This window comes from Mesoplodon bidens (genome assembly GCF_964165515.1).
Source record: "Mesoplodon bidens genome assembly, chromosome: 18".
NCBI classification, from domain to species: Eukaryota; Metazoa; Chordata; class Mammalia; order Artiodactyla; family Ziphiidae; genus Mesoplodon; species Mesoplodon bidens.
This window is the reverse complement of record NC_138175.1, coordinates 45920879-45939885: the sequence shown is the minus strand read 5'-3', so window position 1 is coordinate 45939885 and position 19007 is coordinate 45920879. Positions and strand designations below refer to the sequence as shown.

The following is a 19007-nucleotide window of genomic DNA, read 5'->3' as shown; positions in this document are numbered from 1 at the left end:
CTAGGAAAAAAAATTAGACAATCACAACTTCAGGGACATTTTATAAAACAACTGACCAGTACTCCTCAAAACTGTCAAGGACATCAAAAGCAAGGAAACTCTGAGAAACTGTAACAGTCTTGAGGAGCATAAGGACACAGAGGAATAAATGTAATGTGGTATCCTGAATAGGATTCTGGAACAGAAGGACATTAGGTAAAAACTAAGGAGGAAATTTGACTGGAGTATGGGCTTCAGTTAATAAGAATATACAAATATACCATAGTAGTATAAGACGTTAACAAAAGGGAAAACTGGGTGCTCATTATTCGGGAACTCTGAACTATTTTTGCAACTTTTCTGTAAATCTAAAACCATTCTAAAAGAAAAAGCTTATTTAAAATAAAGTAGGGACTTCCCTGGTGGTCCACTGGTTAAGAATCTGTCTTGCAATGCAGGGGATGCCGGTTCGATCCCTGCTTGGGGAATTAAGATCCCACATGCTGCAGGGCAACTAAGCTCGCACGCCGCAACTACTGAGCATGTGAGCCACAACAAGAGAGCCCGCGCACCACAGGTACTGAGCCCACGCGCTCTGGAGCCTGCGCACAGCAATGAAAGATTCCTGAGTGCCACAACTAAGACCTGACGCAGCCCATAAATAAATAAATAAATAAATAAATAAATATTTTAAAAAGTAAAATAAAGTATGAGACTATAGAACAAGACAATGGGTGCAGGAAACTTGCATTAGATGTTTTAAATTAAGGAGTAACAGTGAAAAGTGAGATTTATATAACTATACTAGAGTGTTTTAAGGATCCCAATGGCAAAAGAGTGGCTGGACCTCAAGAATTTGGAACAGAACTTTAAAAACTCAATTAGGTCTCTGCCTTGCCCCCCACCACCACCCCCCACCTCACTTCTTACCTTATGAAACACCAGAAAAGAAAGAGTATGCATAAACCCAGATTAGGCTTTTCTAAAATCAATCTACTTTCTTGGAGATTAAACACATGAAGTAAATAACTCAACAGCTTGGCTGAATAGTAGAATTAGAGATATGTGGAAGAGTAACTATAAGAATAGAAAAATCATGCTTAGAGTTTCTCCCAAAATTCTGTACAAAAGGATAAAAGTGGAAAACATGAGAGAATATGATATGTGAAAGGCAGTGCCAGAAATTCTAATGTCTGTCTAATAGGAATTCTACAAGGAGAAACCAATAATAAGGAAGAAAGGGGAATTTTAAGAAAAAAGGAAGACAGAAAAATTTTTGGAGGTGAAAAAAGACAAATTTTCAAGTAAAAATTATAAAAGCTAAAATTTAAAGTGCTCTCTTTTTTTTTGGCGGTATGCGGGCCTCTCACTATTGTGGCCTCACCCGTTGCGGAGCACAGGCTCTGAACGTGCAGGCTCAGCGGCCATGGCTCACGGGCCTAGCCGCTCCGCGGCATGTGGGATCTTCCCGGCCCGGGGCACGAACCCGTGTCCCCTGCATCGGCAGGCGGACTCTCAACCACTGTGCCACCAGGGAAGCCCTAAAGTGCTCTTTCTTTTACCAGGCCTAATTTTAAGAATGTTACATGCATTAATTATTTTTCATAACAATCCCATCATGTGGGTACTATTTCGATCCTCGTGTAACAGACACAGAAATACAGAGAGGTGAAGTGACCTGTTCAACATCACAGAGCAATTAATGGAGGAGGCAGAATGCAAACCTGCTTTCTTTGTTAATGAAACTTTTTATTTTGACATAATATCAAATGTACAGAAAAGTTGCAAGAATAGTACAAAGAATTCCTGTATACCCTTCACACAGATTCTGTAAATGCTAACATTTACTGCATTTATTTTACGATCCTATTTTTTTCTGAACACTTGGAATTTCATTCAGAAAAGTCAGATGCCCACGTAAGGCTCCTTTACCCCTAAATGCTTCAGTGTATACATCCTAAAAGCAAAGACATTCTCTCCCGTAATCTCCATAATTACAATGATCAAAATTATGAAATTTACAATGGATATACTTTTATTTTAATATTTACCTATTCAAATTCACAATTGTTCCAATAAAGCCTTTACAGAAAAAAAAAATTTCTGTTCCAGGGTCATATATCACACTTGTCATGTCTCTTTAGTCTCCTTTAACCTGAAACAATTCCTCAAGCTTTGTCCTTCTTGACCCTGACATTTTTGAAGAGCAAAGGCCAGTTATTTTCTAGAGCATTGCTCAATTTGCATTTTTCTGTGATTTCCTTATGATTAAATTCTGGTTATGCCTTTTGGCAGGAATATCACAGGAGTCGCTCTGTTCTGGAGGAACAGGATGTCATTTTGTGCCACACTGGTTTTGTTAACTTTGATAACTGGTCAAGATGCTGTCTGCCAGGTTTCTTCACTGTAATGTTACTACTTTTCCCTTTGTAATTAATATTTGTGGAGAGAGACTTTACAATGGTATCAAATTCTGTTTCTCATCAAATTTTCACCCATTAGTTTTGGCATACATTGATGATTCTTACCAGAATCAATGATTACTGTGATGGTTGATTGATGGTGATTTTCTAATTTCGCCATTCCTTCTACATTAGTAAGTTGGCATTCTACTATAAAGCATGTTTCATGGATTCTTCTTTTAGTCACTGTGTTACTCAATGGTTTTATTCAATCTGCTAGTATTATGACCTGTTTTGATGCTCAGATTGTCCAGATTTGGCCAGTGAGAACTCCCTGAGATACTGTGACTTTTTGACATATTTCAACCATTTTTTGAGCACTTCCCTACTTTCTACCCCCTCAGAATGTTCCAATCTCATCTTGTGTTTCCTCTGCTCAGTGTCTTATGCTATTTCTCCAAGGAGTCCTTGTTCCTGGGATCTGGGTGCTGGATATTCTCATTGCTATGGTGGTGTAATTGCTTCTATGTCCTCTCTGCTAGGGGGACATACATACACACACCTTTATATGAATTTCTAAATTTATTTTTATTTAAAGCATGACTTTGTAGTGATACCTCCAATTGCAATCCAACACCACAGGGTTCATCCTAGCCTCCTGCTTTCCCTATTGCAACGCCCTTCTCCAGCAACAACAAACTTGGCTCCCATTATATTTATTTACTCCCAAGTACAGTTACTTTTTTGCTTGATTCTAGAATACATGAAATAGTTCCAGAATTACTAATCTATATCACTGTGTAAATCAATCCTACTAACAAGAGTTAATGACTTGTTTACGGGTTTTTTTTCCTTCTTCTGTTTTTATCCTGAGGGGATATGGTCAAATTGTCTTCAAAAGTTGCTTGCCTAAGTCTTTTTTCCCCCTTTAATGTGAAGGAAACTTTTTTTTTTTTGCTTATATTTCAATTTAGGTTCTCTCCTCTGTTATTCACTTTTTTAAAAAATTGAACTATAGTTGATTTAAAATATTGTGTTAGTTTCAAGTGTATAGCAAAGGGATTCAGTTATACATATATATTCTTTTCCAGATTATTTTTCGTTAGAGGTTATTATAAGATATTGAGCATAGGGACTTCCCTGGTGGTGCAGTGGTTAAGAATCCGCCTGCCAATGCAGGGGACACTGGTTCGATCCCTGGTCTGGGAAGATCCCACATGCCGTGGAGTAACTAAGCCTGCGAGCCACAACTACTGAGCCTGCGTGCCACAACTACTGAAGCCCACGTGCCTAGAGCCTGTACTTCGCAACAAGAGAAGCCACTGCAATGAGAAGTCTGCACACCGCAACAAAGAGTAGACCCTGTTCACTGCAACTAGAGAAAGCCTGCGCACAGCAATGAAGACCCAATGCAGTCAAAAATAAATAAATTGATTTATAAAAAAGATATTGAGTATAGTTCCCTGTGCTATACAGTAAATCCTTGTTGTTTATGTGTTTTATATATAGCTGTATGTTAATCCATACTCTTAATTTATCCCTCCCCACTTTCCCCTTTGGTTGTTATTGACTTCAAAATTTATTTATTTATTTATTTATTGGCTGCATCAGGTCTCAGTTGCAGCACACTGGATCTTTTGCTTCAGCGCATGGGCTGTTTGTTGCAGTGCGCGGGCTTCTCTCTAGTTGTAGCATCTGGGTTCAGCTGCCCCACAGCATGTGGGATCTTAGTTCCCCAACCAGGGATCGAACCAGTGTCCTCTGCATTGCGAGATGGATTCTTAACCACTGGACCACCAGGGAAGTCCCTGTTACTGACTTTTAAAATTTGTAAAACATTAAGATGGTCCCTAAAGTAAAAAAACACAAAAAATAAAAAATAGAATGTGTCACGTCCCTGTCCCTTTATGTACTAAAATCCCTTATGTATTTGGGTCTATTTATGGAATTCTGTTCTATTCCACCGGTCTGTTCATGCATGAGTACCACATCGTTTCGATTATAGGGACTTTTTAGTATTTTTAATTATCTGGTTGGACTAGTACCACTTTGCAGCTTTTCCTTTTCAGTGTTAGCCTGGCTATACTTACATAAAACCTGTATTGCTACCACTATAGATACTGTATACACTTCAGATGAAAAGATTAACTGAATTGTCCTCCAGTAATTCTCCTTCCCAGTATCTTTCTCTTCATGACCCTTATCAATATGTGAAGTTTTCTTAGTTAGGTACTCACTGGTTGTCTGCTTTCCAGATTTTCCTGGAGATTGGGGATCTTGTCTTTAATATCCACTAGTATATTGAAATAGCCAGAGCACACCATGGCACCCTCCAGGTATGCATTATGCACAAGCATTTGCACACATTTTTTAAATTAGCTCTTCTGGTGGGTGTACAGCCATATCCCATTGTGGTTTTAATTTTTCCATTTTCTTGATAATTAATGAACATGAGCACGGTCTAATATCTTTATTGGCCATTTGGATATCCATTTTTTGGAAGTGCTTTTTTTTTTTTTTTTTTTTGGCCATGCTGCACGGCCTGCAATGGAAGCACAGAGTCTTAACCACTGGACCGCCAGGGAAGTACCCCCATTTCTTATTTGGTTGTCTGTCACTTATTAATTTGTAGTGGTTCTTTATATATTCTTGGTCAAATTTATGTATTGTGAATATAGTCTCCCAGTCTGTGGCTTGCCTTTTCACTTTAATGGTGTCTTTTGATGAAAATAGATTTTTAAATTTAATATAGTAAAATTTACTTTTTTTTCTCTATATGGTTAGTGCTTTTTGTGTTGTCTAAGAAATCTTTGCTATCCCAAGGCTAGAAAGATATTCTATGTTTTCTTCTAAAGTCTTTGTCGTATCTTCTACAATTACATAATTAACGCATCTGGAATTGGTTTGTGTGAAGTGTAAGATAAGAGCCAAGGTTAATTTTTTATTGATATGGATATGAAATTGATCCAGTGCTACTTATTGAAAAGAACATCACTTCCTCTGCAACCACACTGCAGAGGAACCTTTGTCATAAATCAGATGACCACATGTATGTAGGTCTGTTTCAGGGCTCTTTATTTTGTTCTGTTGGTCTACTTGTTCGTTTTGCATCAGTATCATGTTGCTTTAATGACCAAAGTACACCTTATCACATTAACAAATTTAAGAAGGAAAATATATCAGTGTGCCAAAAAGGCATCTGACAATATTCAGCAGGCATTTTTAATTAAAAAAAAAGTTAAATAGGGACTGAAGGAAACAAGTGAACCACACAAGGTCTGTTTACCTCAAACGTAGAGCAAACATTACACTAAGTGATTTCCATTAAGTTGGGAAAAACAACTAGATGTCCGCTATCACCACTAATCCTAAATCTTGTTCTGGAAATTATTTCTGTTAGAATAAGAATAATAAAATAATCGCTATAAATATTCAGGAAAAAATCATATCTATTTGTAGTTAACATAACTGATTGCCTAAAAAATCAAGAGTCTAGTAAAAAATGAATTTTAAAGGTTATTGGGTAATAATGAAAGCAATGATTGTATCCATATTTAAAATTTTAATATGACAATATCACAATAAAAACAAATAAGCCACAGTCTGGGAGAAGGTGAGTCCATCATAATACTAGGTAAAGGATTACTATCTGGAATGTTATTTTTAAGAATCCCACTATTTTTATATGAATGTTTTTAAAAAAAGGAACATGGGCAATACATATGAATTGGCAAGCTATAGTATTTAGCAATAAACATATGTGAAAAGATGCTCAACTCATTATTTACCAGGAAAATATTAAAGCACATACCAGAAGTGGGGATATAAGGAAATAATATTTCACTGGTTGAAGGGGTTGTAAATTGGTACCATAAGGATGTTCTCCTCTTGCAATATCTAGCGAGGTTGAACATGAACATAACCTCTGACTTACCAATCTCACCTTTTGATAAATACCTCAGAGAAACCCTTGTTATGTATAGCAAGAAACTCAGATATTCAATGATATTTTTCAGTGAGAAATTATATATAACCTAAATATTGACCAATAAAAGGCCTCAATACATATGGTGTATTTATATAAAGAAAAGGACTAGGGGTTTTCTATTCTACTGAAAAGAACCATGTTAAATCCAAAAAAAAAGCAAGCAGCTGATTGGACAGCATGCTGAGTTGCTTGCCTTGCTAGATAACCATACTCCTGCCACTATGCTGACATTTCTATCCTTGAAGCCTCTCCTTTTGGTTAGGGCAACATCTGCCAAAGTGGAATTACATCTACAATATGTATTGGGAATGGGAGCTCTATAGTGAAGTATGAGATACATTGAGTTAGATAAAATGAAACATTTTTGATAGTCTTTTGATAGGCACTTAATGTGATTTTTTTCTCCCAAGAAATATAGAATATAGAGCTTGCATGCTTGTTTGGCCACAAAATCATTTTCTTCAAGAACCATTAAGTACTGGTGCTTTGTGGAACATACTTTAAGAAATTCTGAGTTAATGTACTGTCCCCAAAAGACTTCAGTTAACAAGAAAATGTTACCAGGGAGAAGAAACACATAATAGCACTTAAAATGCTCATTGTGTATGTTACATTTTTGTGTAAACACTGTGTAATGTCCACAAATTAAAAGCAATTTGAAATCATGAGTGGAGATTTATTATTCTAGATGGTGACTGATTATTCAATGACATCTGCCCTATCTGCCCACTCTGAGCAAAATGGACTTAGAGGTACAAGTCAGTGTATGACAGTGACATTCATTTGGTTGAAAATAAAGTGCTGTGGCAATACTTGTTTTTCTTTTGTAGAAGGTAATAACTTTTAAGTATTGAATGCCTATTTTTCAAATAATTTTTCATTCCTTTTATAAAATTGAAGCTAAAATAAACGAGAAAAAGAAGAGAAACAATCTAACAATGCCTAACTAAATCAATCTAACAATCTAACAATGCCTAACTAAATCACAAAAGGTCAGGCCCTGGGTATTCCTGGTAAATCATTTTATGTTTTATAACTGTTTTATTAGACTACTGAGTTCAATTTACTGAACTTTACTTGGAATGTCTGCATGTATCTTAAATGATACTGGTCTAGATTTTGCTTTTTAGGGATTACCCTCGTCTAAAATTTTATTATTGGGATATCTGCCTTATAGAATGATCCTGCAAAATTTTGTTAGAGGTTATCTATTCTTTAAAACTTTATTGCCTGAAAAACTATCGATTCTAGTTTTTAAAAAAACAAGAACATAACTCCATTTGAATTTCCTTTGTTTACAGATCTCATACATTATAAAACTATAAATTATAAAATCTATAAATTATAAATTGTTTCAAATATAAAATAAAATATAAAATCTATAGATTGTTCAGCCTTTCTATAGTCTCTTGAGTCAACTTTGATCATTTTGGTTTCTCTAGATAGCTCATTCTCTATATTTTTATACATACTGAAATATATGTATATAGTAACACATATAAATTTTAAAACTTTTAAATCTCTTTGATATATGTACCTATTTCACCATTCCCATACATAAAGCTGTAATTGAATCATCTTTTGTCCTTCAATAATAACTGCTGGGCTTCCCTGGTGGCGCAGTGGTTGAGAGTCCGCCTGCCGATGCAGGGGACAGGTGTTCGTGCCCCGGTCTGGGAAGATCCCACATGCCATGGAGCGGCCAGGCCCATGAGCCATGGCTGCTGAGCCTGCACGTCCGGAACCTGTGCTCTGCTACGGGAGAAGCCACAACAGTGAGAGGCCCGCGTACCAAAAAAAAAAAATAATAATAATAACTGCTGATTCTATATTAATGGTCTTTTCAAAGAGAATATTCTTGGATAAAATCTACTACTTTATTAACTATTCTTTTACTTTAAAACTATTTATTTATTTATTTATTTATTTATTTTTGGCTGCATTGGGTCTTCGTTGCTGCATTTGGGCTTTCTATAGTTGCAGTGAGCAGGGGCCACCCTTCCTTGCAGTGCGCGGGCTTCTCATTGCAGTGGCTTCTCTTGTTGCGGAGCACAGGCTCTAGGTACACAGGCTTCAGTAGTTGCAGCACACGGGCTCCAGAGTGCAGGCTCAGTAGTTGTGGCTAAGTAGTTGGGCTTAGTTGCTCCGCAGCATGTGGGATCTTCCCAGACCAGGGCTCAAAGCCATGTCCCCTGCACTGGCAGGTGGATTCTTAACCACTGCACCACCAGGGAAGCCCCTCTTCTACTTTTTGTAAATTGTACTTTGTAAATTGTTACTTTTATTGTATGAATTACTTCTTGCTATTTACCTTAATTTTAAAAAAAGGGGGCTTCCCTGGTGGCACAGAGGTTAAGAATCCACCTACCAATGCAGGGAACAGGGGTTTGAGCCCTGGTCCGGGAAGATCCCACATGCCAGGGAGCAACGAAGCCCGTGCGCCACAACTACTGAGCCTGCACTCTAGAGTCATCGAGCCACAACTACTGAAGCCCATGCGCCTAGAGCCCATGCTCCACAACAAGAGAAGCCACCGCAATGAGAGACCCGCACACCACAACAGAGTGGGTCCCGCTCGCCGCAACTAGAAAAAGCCCGCGCGCAGCAACAAGACCCAATGCAGCCAAAAATAAATTAAATAAATAAATAAATGTTTTCTGGGAATTCCCTGGCAGTCCAGTGGTTAGGACTCCATGCTTTCACTGAGAGCCCGTGTAAAAAACACGTTTTCTGTCTTAAGTTAATGCTTTTTTTCCCCAGCACTTTTGTTAACTGCCCGCTACGTGACAGGCACGGTATGTGTGGTAACAGAGTCGTGAACTACCTGCTCAATCCAGGTTTTCTAAATGCATTAAGGTTGTTAACTTCCTACAAAGTAGAGCTATGGTGGCTTCCCACACATTTTTTTTTAATTTATTTATTTTATTTATTTATTTTTGGCTGCGTTGGGTCTTTGTTGCTGTGCGCAGGCTTTCTCTGGTTGCGGTGAGCGGGGGTTTCTCATTGCAGTGGCTTCTCTTGTTACAGAGCACGGGGTCTAGGCGCCCGGGCTTCAGGAGTTGTGGCTCATGGGCTCTGGAGCGCAGGCCCAGTAGTTGTGGTGCATGGGCTTAGTTGCTCCGCTGCATGTGGGATCTTCCTGGACCAGGGCTCGAACCCGAGTCCCCTGCATTGGCAGGTGGATTCTTAACCACTGCGCCACCAGGGAAGCCCTTCCCACAAATTTTTATCTGTAGGGATCAAATTATCATTTATCACTAAGTAGTCTAAAATTTCAGATTTTCTACTTAAACAAAAACTTTATTATGGAAGTTTTCAAATATATGCAAAGTAGTAAGAATAGCACAGTGAACCCTATGTACCCATTACCCGGCTTCAACGATTTACAGCATTTTTCTGATCTTGTTTCATCTATCCTTCCCATTTTTTCTTTAGTATTATAAAGCAAATCATACATATAATTTCATCCTTGAATACTTCAGTATGGCTCTCTAATGCATAAGGATTTATACACACATAAACACACCCACTCCCATGCCATCATCATGCCTAACAAATGAATAATAATTATTTAATATAATTTAATACCCACTCTAGGTTTACTTTTTCACAATAATGTAAAAAGTTGTCTTTATTTGTCCAAATCAGGATTGTATTGCCTGTATTTTCTTATTTTCTGTATTCTTGATGCTCTGGCATTTGGGGACTTCATCTTGGAGAGACTACCACTTCTAGGGCTAGCAAATTCCTTGACATACGACCCTCCTGGCGACCCTCCTGGCAAGCATGCCATTGATATACAAACCAACCAATCCGAAGTCCACACCCCTTTAACAAACATCTCCTTTATCAAACTCTCATACACCAAGCCAATATTCCTCCTGCCCTAAATCACCCCAGGGCCAGGTACTGGACAACTGAGGACCACCACTGGAGCTCAGAGCCCACAAAATTATTCAATCTACCCAGTCTTAAACTTGCTCAGTGTACCTACCTGGCATCACGTCACCCATTCCTTCCTGGGAAAACTCCAGTAAAGGTTCTGAGTCATGCTCTGCCCTCTTCCGCCTTCTGCCTCCTAACAGGACTAGGTGCTCCTTCCATGTTCTCCTATGTATACTCGGTTCCTCCTGTTTGCAGAAATCTCCAAGTATAAGCGTCTTCCTTCATGATAATCATTTCCATGTCTTCGTGACTTACCATACCTGATTAAAGCAAATCCTAGGTACATTTTAACACAAGAATCTCAATACATTCCATACACTGTATTTAATTAATATGTCTCAAGTCTCTATTAATTTGTAAAATTCTGTTTTTATTCTCTTAACACATATTGGTTAAGAAACTAGGCCTTTTATTTTGTGGAATTTCCCACATTCTGGATTTGGCTGTTTGCTTCTTTGTGTCATGAATTTGTTCATTCACTTCCCAAGTTTCCTGTAAACTGGTAGGTTTAGAGACTAAATTATACTTTTTTTTTTTTTTGCAGTACGCGGGCCTCTCACTGTTGTGGCCTCTCCCGTTGTGGAGCACAGGCTCCGGATATGCAGGCTCAGCGGCCATGGCTCACAGGCCTAGCCACTCCTCGGCATGTGGGATCCTCCTGAATTGGGGCACGAACCCGTGTCCCCTGCATTGGCAGGCGGACTCTCAACCACTGCGTCACCAGGGAAGCCCTAAATTACACTTCTGAATCAATATTTTGGACAAGAATACTCCACAGGTAGTATACATCCATTGCATTATATCAAGAAGCACACAGCCTTGCTGATTTAATTTAGAGATGTTACTATAGGTTAGCGGGTTGTCATTCTGCTCTGTCCTTTAAAATCTTCGAAATAATCTCTCACCTAATGGTTTTCACATCCACTGATACCATCAAGATCCATTATTTCATAAATAAAAAGTGTGACTTTTTGGATTCTATCATTCCTTTGACCTTTATTAGCTAGAATTCTCTAATAATAAAGAACTTTCCTTCACCAACTTTTGGTTGTCTTGAAATATAGTTCATAAAGGAAAGGCAGGATAAATGCTCCATTTCCCCCCTTTATTTATTAATAAATGCCCTAATGTGCTCTGTAGCTGACCAATGCATCTTGTTAGAAAGAAAAGAAGCTATCACAGGCTACAGTAATCATGACAAAAGGACATAGGATCCAAACTGAGGGGATTCCCACTGGCCGAATATAGGACAATTTGAGCATTTTTTTAAAAGGCTACAATGGATTTTTAAAAATTGATTCTGGACTTATAGGTGATTTTTAATTTCCAAATAGTTTCTTTTTATCTTATTCTTTGTTAATTTTATTTATTTAATTGAAGTATAGTTGATTTACAATATTGTGTTAGTTTTAGGTGTACAGCACAGTGATTTGGTTACATATACACATGTATATGTATATACATACATATGGTGTATATATATATATATATTCATATATACAGTGAATATATATACATATATTCTTTTAAAAAATTATTTTCCATTATAGGTTATTACAAGATATTGAATATAGTGCCCAATGCTATACAGTAAATCCTTATTGTTTATCTATGTTATATATGGTAGTATGTTATCTGTTAATACCATACTCCTAATTTAATTTATCCCCCCCACTTCCCCTTTGATAATCATGTTTGTTTTCTATGCCTGTCTGTTTCTCTTTTGCATATAAGTTCATTTGTACTATTTTTAGTTTCCACATACAAGTGATACAATATTTGTCTTACTCTGTCTGACTTACTTCACTTAGTATGACAATCTCTAGGTCCATCCATCCTCTGTTAATTTTAAATCAAATTTATACAGAGGCCAGAGAGTATAGATTGTAGAATATCTTCTTTTTTATGAAAAAATTGAAAAAGGATTTCTCACTTTCACTATTTTAACAAGAGTAAGTTATCTGACATTCAATAATGGATGAGTGTTGGTGGAAGGCATTTCTATATTCACTGTGCCCATAGTCTTTCATATGGATTTTCAAGAGAGTAATATTAATGATGATAATAGTAAAACAATAGTTAGTAGCTTAAAACAACAACCATTTAATTGTATCTCATGATTTTGTGGGTCAGGAATTTGGGCAGGGGCTCAGTTGGTGGATTTTTCTGTTCTACATGGCATCAACTGAGGTTATTCACTGGCATTGAGTTGATGGCTGGTTTGGAGGATCCAAAACTATTTCACTCAAATATCTGGTGTTTTCATGGGCAATCTGGAAGACTGGGCACAGCAGAGTGCCTCTCCTTCTCTATGTAGTCTCAGGGCCTTTCCATGTGGTCTCTTCAGCAGAGTAGCCAGACTTTTTAACATAAAAGTTCAGGTCTGAACTTGAGTGAGTATTCCAAGAGATGAGGCAAAACCTACCAGTAAAGTCCTGGTCCAGAAACTAGCACAGCAGTACTTCTGCTATTCTACTGGTCAAAGTAGTCACAGTCTGCCCAGATTCAAAGGGAAAGGATGTGGATTCCACATCTTGATGGGTGGAGTACCAAAGAATCTGCAGTAATCTTTATTCTGCCACAGTATTATAATTTTATAAATGAAGAAATTATAGCATCAAGCAGTTAAACATCCTGTTCAATATAACACAGGTAGGAAAGTGATGGGCTAGAAATGATGATAAGCATCTTTCCCACATTTGTTATATTAATACGATTAGTTTCTAGAATGAATGTGAAGATTCTCAGGTCTGAGTGATGGTGGAATATATTAAATTAACACATTCTTTTAATGATATAAACCCCGTTATGCCAAGTCAGGTGCATGGAGGAAGCAAAAGGAACTAATTACTACATTCATAGACTAAAAAGGCTTTCTTATATTTTTACATTATGAATTTTCAGATGATGGGTAAGGTGTGAATGTTGTCTAAAGGCCTTCTTACATTCCTTACATTCATAGGGTTTCTCACCAGAATGAATTCTCAGATGCTGAATAAGAGATGAATTAAGCCTAAAGGCCTTCCTACATTCCTTACATTCAAAGGGTTTTTCACCAGTATGAATGCTCTGATGTAGAGTAAGTTTTTGGCGCAATCTAAAGGCCTTCCCGCATTCCTTACATTTATACGGTTTCTCACCAATATGAATACTCTGATGCTGTGTAAGTTGTGAGAGTAGTCTAAAGGCCTTACCGCATTCCTTACAGTCATAGGGTTTAACACCAATATGAATACTCTGGTGTGAAATAAGTTGTGAGTAACGACTAAAGGCCTTCCAGCATTCCTTACATTCATAAGGTTTCTCACCAGTATGAATTCTATGATGTAGAATAAGATGATAACCACGACTAAAAGTCTTTCCACATTCCTTACATTCATAGGGTTTCTCACCAGTATGAATTCTCTGGTGGAGTGTCAGTTGCTGTCGTACTCGAAAGGCCTTCCCACATTCTTTACATTCATAGGGTTTCTCACCAGTATGAAGTTTGTGATGTACCCTAAGGCCAGAGCCACACAAAAAGGCCTTCCCACATTCTTTACATTCATAGAGTTTGTCAGCAATATTAAGCTTCTGATGTCGAGTAAGGTGTGCATACTGTCTAAAGGCCTTCCCACATTCTGTACATACATAGGGTTTCTCACCAGTATGAATCCTCTGATGGAGAGTAAGTTGTCCACGAACTCTGAAGGCTTTCCCACATTCTTTACATTCATAGGGTTTCTCACCAATATGAATTTTTTGATGTACTCTAAGGTCTGGGCCACATATGAAAGATTCTCCACATTCCTTACATTCATAGAGTTTTTCACCAGAATGAAGTCTCTGATGTCGAGTAAGATGTGCAGTCTGTCTAAAGGCCATCCCACACTCCTTACATTCATAAGGTTTCTCACCAGTATGAATTCTGTGATGAAAGGTAAGTTGTTGGCGTACTCTAAAGGCCTTCCCACATTCCTTACATTCATAGGGTTTCTCGATAAAATGAATTCTCTGATGTGAAGAAAAAGATGAGTGTTTTTGGTAAGAGGACACTTTTTGAGATGTAATTTTCACTTGATTGAAATATTCCTCTTGTCCTTCAAATTTTCTTTTGGACTCCCAATCATTTTTTAAAATGATTCTCTTAAGGCCATGGGTTTTAATTCTCTCCATTACTTTCCACTGGGATAAGTTTATTTCATGAATGTCATTTTCTGAAGATAACTTCTTGGTCTCATAGTTGGTCTCCAAATCTGAAAGAAAACAAGAGAGCAAACATGTAGCTCTCTTTTTCTAAAAGAAGTAAAATTTCTACAGTAGAAGTAAAAGACAACCAAAGTACTACCCAATGAAATTCTAAAAATAGTTACATAATTAAAAAAAGCAAAAGGCGGGCTTCCCTGGTGGCGCAGTGGTTGAGAGTCTGCCTGCCGATGCAGGGGACGCGGGTTCGTGCCCCGGTCCGAGGAGATCCCACGTGCCGCCGAGCGGCTGGGCCCGTGAGCCATGGCCGCTGGGCCTGCGCGTCGGAGCCTGTGATCCACAACGAGAGAGGCCACAACAGTGAGAGGCCCGTGTACCAAAAAAAAAAAAAAAAAGCAAGAGGCAACACCAGGAAAATGAGAGTTCATGCAGGAAAATGAGATTAGTGACTAAGTAAATATTTTAAGTCAGTGGTTCTCAAACTGAAACGTGAATCAGAATCACAAGGGAGCTTGTTACAAATACTATGATTTAGACACCACCTAAACCACTTGGATCAGATTCTACAGCCCTGGGCAGTCCTATATTTAATATTTTCCATACGATGATTTTGATGGAAATGAAAGGTTGGGAATTCATACTTAAATTCTTTCAGCAATTTCTCTTCATTCTTAGAATAAAATCAAACTTGTTAAAAGGCCTCTGCTTACCTATAACACATCATCTCAAACCACTATTCTCTTTGCTGCTACCTGGAGAGGCCTCTTTTCAGATCTTAGAACATGTTCCCACTTACTTCCATTGGACTTTTTAGTCTGCTCTATTTCCCCACAAATCTTCTGTTTGGGCTCTTTGCATGGCTGGCTCCTTCTCACTCTGAGGTCTTAGATTAAGTTACTTACTCTATGGCTGAATCTACTGACAGTACTTAAAGCTATGTGCTTATTATACAGTTGACCCTTGAACAACATGGGTTTGAACTGTGCAGATCCACTATACATGGACCTTTTTCAATAAATATACAAACATATATGTGTAGAACATCGTGCGCAAGACTCGTATTGAAGTGGATAACCTATCCTTACATAGGCATAAGGTGAGTGATATTTAATATAAAATTAATAATGTGCTAGCTTTCTTACTGTTTTACAACTTTGCTTTCAAAGAATCACATTACTATACAGTGTGCTTCTCTCTCTTGTGATTGGATAAACTGCATATCAGCCTATCATCACAGGTAAGTGGTTTTTTTAAAAATGTAACAATGTTTCCAATACTGTTTTATAAATGTGACTGTAATATTGTATGCCATAAAAGTTTTATGCTGATTCATTCATTACTGTATAGGCTAGGCTACCGTGAAGCATTCATATCGATTACACTAGGTTACCTTAAAGCAATCATATTGCTGCTTCTTCATTACCAATGCATGAGTCATTATATCTGTAAATAAATATAAATTTTTTCCACATTATCTTTTCATTTCTGATGTCCAGTGTTAGTAATACATATAATATGTAATGTGTTTATCATATAAGACAATATTGATGTAGGTACTGACAGAAAATTTATCTTATAAACATACAACATAAACTTATGGTATCAATAAATACAGTACAGTACTGTAAATGTATTTTCTCTTCCCTGTGATTTTCTTAATAACATTTTCTTTTCTCTAGCTAACTTTATTATAACACTACAGTATATAATATATATAATATATGTGTTAATCGACTATTTATGTTATTGGTAAGGCTTCCGGGTCAACAATAGGCTAATAAGTAGCTAAGTGTTGGGGGAGTCATATGTTATGTTATATGTGGGGACTTCCCTGGTGGTCCAGTGGTAAAGAATCTGCCTTCCAACGCAGGGGACACAGGTTCGATCCCTGGTCAGGGAACTAAGATCCCACATGCCACGTGGCAACTAAGCCCATGTGCCACAACTACTGAGCTCATGCACCTTAAAAACAGAGCCTGAATGCCACAAACTACAGAGCCCACGTGCTCTGGAGCCTGCGCACCACAAATAGAGAGAGAAAACCCCCATGCCACAGCTAGAGAGGAGCCCACATGCCACAAAGAAGACCCAATGGAGCCAAAAAAATAGAAAGAAAGTAAATAAATAAAATAAACAAATATTTCTTTTAAAGTTATATGTGGATTTTTGCATACGCTGGGGGGGCAACACCCTAAACCCTGTGTTGTTCAAGGGTTAACTGTATATCTGCATAGTTATTATACATATATTATATACAACATAGCTCTAGGTTGAAATTATCTACTTATTAATTTTTCCAATTGTTATTCTGCTTATTTTCTTACCCCTAAACCTCATTAAGGGCAGAAACAATCACTGCTTTACTCTCCATTCAATAATAAATCCAGAGCACAAAATAGATTTCACTCATTTAATTCCTATATTTATATATTTATTCTGAATATATTTCTCGGCCTCTAACCTCTCACATCTTACTATAATGATTAAATATTTTCTTTATTCATTCAAGCTAGCCCAGCTGACTATATAAATGAAAAATGGTGGTTGTATTTTCCTGTACATCCTTCCATTGCTTATACCCTTATTTATGCAGTATTCTCTACATTGCCATTCCCTCCTTCACATAGCTATGGGTTGCTCTTTCTTTGTCTCCACATCACAACAAAGCCACTGAGAAACTCTACGTACTTCAGCTCCCTTTAAGCTTATTCTATTACTCATCCATTTTGCAAATGCTCAGTGGGTTTTGTTCCTTCATCCCCTTATTCTGGTCTCCTCCCTTCCGTCCCCTCAGAGGCAAGACCATTCCTTATTTCCTAGAAATGTGACTTTCAGACAAGAAAACATGTTTATACCTTACTGAAGTTTATGAAATCCTTAGCAAAAAAAAAAAAAGATGTAATTTGTAAGTAACTCACTAATAGGGCCAAAGGGTTTTGCAGTAACTTGAGTGTGAAGAACTAGCTAACAAAGGTCATGATATACGTAAACCAGAGGATAGTAAGCCAGGAGAAGAAATAGCCAGAGGGAAATTTAAGTGCTGAATGAGCTGTGTATGAGAGAGAAAAATTATGATGTTTTCAAGTATTATAATATAGTCTGTATAAGAAAGCTGGAATCATATAGTTTCTACTAAAACTGGGAATTAATAATAACAACAAAAAAGTAAATCCACTTGGAATTTTAGAAGTCTATCTTAAATAACTCTTAGATCAATAGAGAAATAAGATCCCAAATGGTATTTGTTTAAAGAAAACAATAGTAACAATAAAAAAACTACATTAAATTACCTGTAAAACTGTAACCACAGTACTTAGAAGAAAATTCAAAAACTTAAATACATGGGACTTCCCTGGTGGCTCAGTGGTTAAGAATCCACCTGCCAATGCAGGGGACACGGGATCGATCCCTGGTCTGGAAAGATCCCACATGCCACGGAGCAACTAAGCCCATGTGCCACAACTACTGAGCCTGCACTCTGGAGCCTGAGAGCCACAACTACTGAAGCCTGCGCACCTAGAGCCCGTGCTCTGCAACAAGAGAAGCCACTGCAATGAGAAGCCTGTGCACCACAACAAAGAGTAGCTCCCGCTCACCGCAACTAGAGAAAGCCTGAGCACAGCAATGAAGACCCAACGCAGCCAAAAATAAATAAATAAATTAATTAATTAAAAAAAAACTTAATACATACAGCAAAAAATGAAAGAAAAAATTAACTAAAAATCCCACTCAAAAATATTACAAAAGCAAACTGAAACAAAGCAGAAAAAAGAAATTAACTATGTAAAAGCAGAATTAGAATAGTTAGAAAACAGAAAAAAAGAACTAACACACAAAGTAAAACCAGATTCTTTTTTTATAAATGAATCAGCAAAACAGATAACCATTAGTTAATATAATAAAAATAGCAAGAACGCACAGACATAGAAATTAAAAAATGGCAAAGTGAAAATAATCATGGTTAAATACAGAACATAGTTGGAAGAAAGATTACTTTGCCAATAAGTTGTAAAACACAGCTAAAATGAATAATTTTCTAAGAAAATATAATTTACCAAAACTGACCACAAAAGAGATACAATGTTTCAACAGATTAATTTCCACAAAGCAAACAGAGATTGTAGTCAGACTTACCATCTCCTTCTTCAAGGAAAAAGCTTAAAAAGGTTACTAAAGCTTTAAAGAACAGGCCATACAAATTCTGTTTAGACTGAGAACTAAGAAAAAGGAGGACTTCCAAACTATTTTCATGATGTAATAATATCATACTAAATCCTGTTCATAAAAAGAAAACTAAAAAAAAAAAAGAAAACTACACACCAGTTTTCTGAAAACTGATGTAAAAATTCTAAACATCTAATAAACCAGTGTGTCAAAAGACCCAGTGTTGTTTATTCAAAGAATGTTAAAGAGGTCCAGTATGGGGAAATCTATTAAGATAATTCAACACATTTAATACAGCTGAGGAAAGGGAAAAATAAAAATCACACGATCGGGGACTTCTCTGG

At 37.2% G+C, this 19007-nt stretch overlaps 1 protein-coding gene across 1 annotated transcript in view; it reads right to left on the bottom strand.

Annotated features, from left to right (window-relative positions):
• Nucleotides 1-12871: 12871 nt before the first annotated feature.
• Nucleotides 12872-19007, bottom strand: part of LOC308606373 (uncharacterized protein) — a 31880-nt gene continuing 25744 nt past the window's right edge. Inside the window, exon 5 of the mRNA XM_081217167.1 lies at nucleotides 12872-14549. Coding sequence (XP_081073293.1) covers nucleotides 13192-14549 — 1358 coding nt within the window. The 3' untranslated portion in view covers nucleotides 12872-13191. The remainder of the gene's footprint in view (nucleotides 14550-19007) is intronic.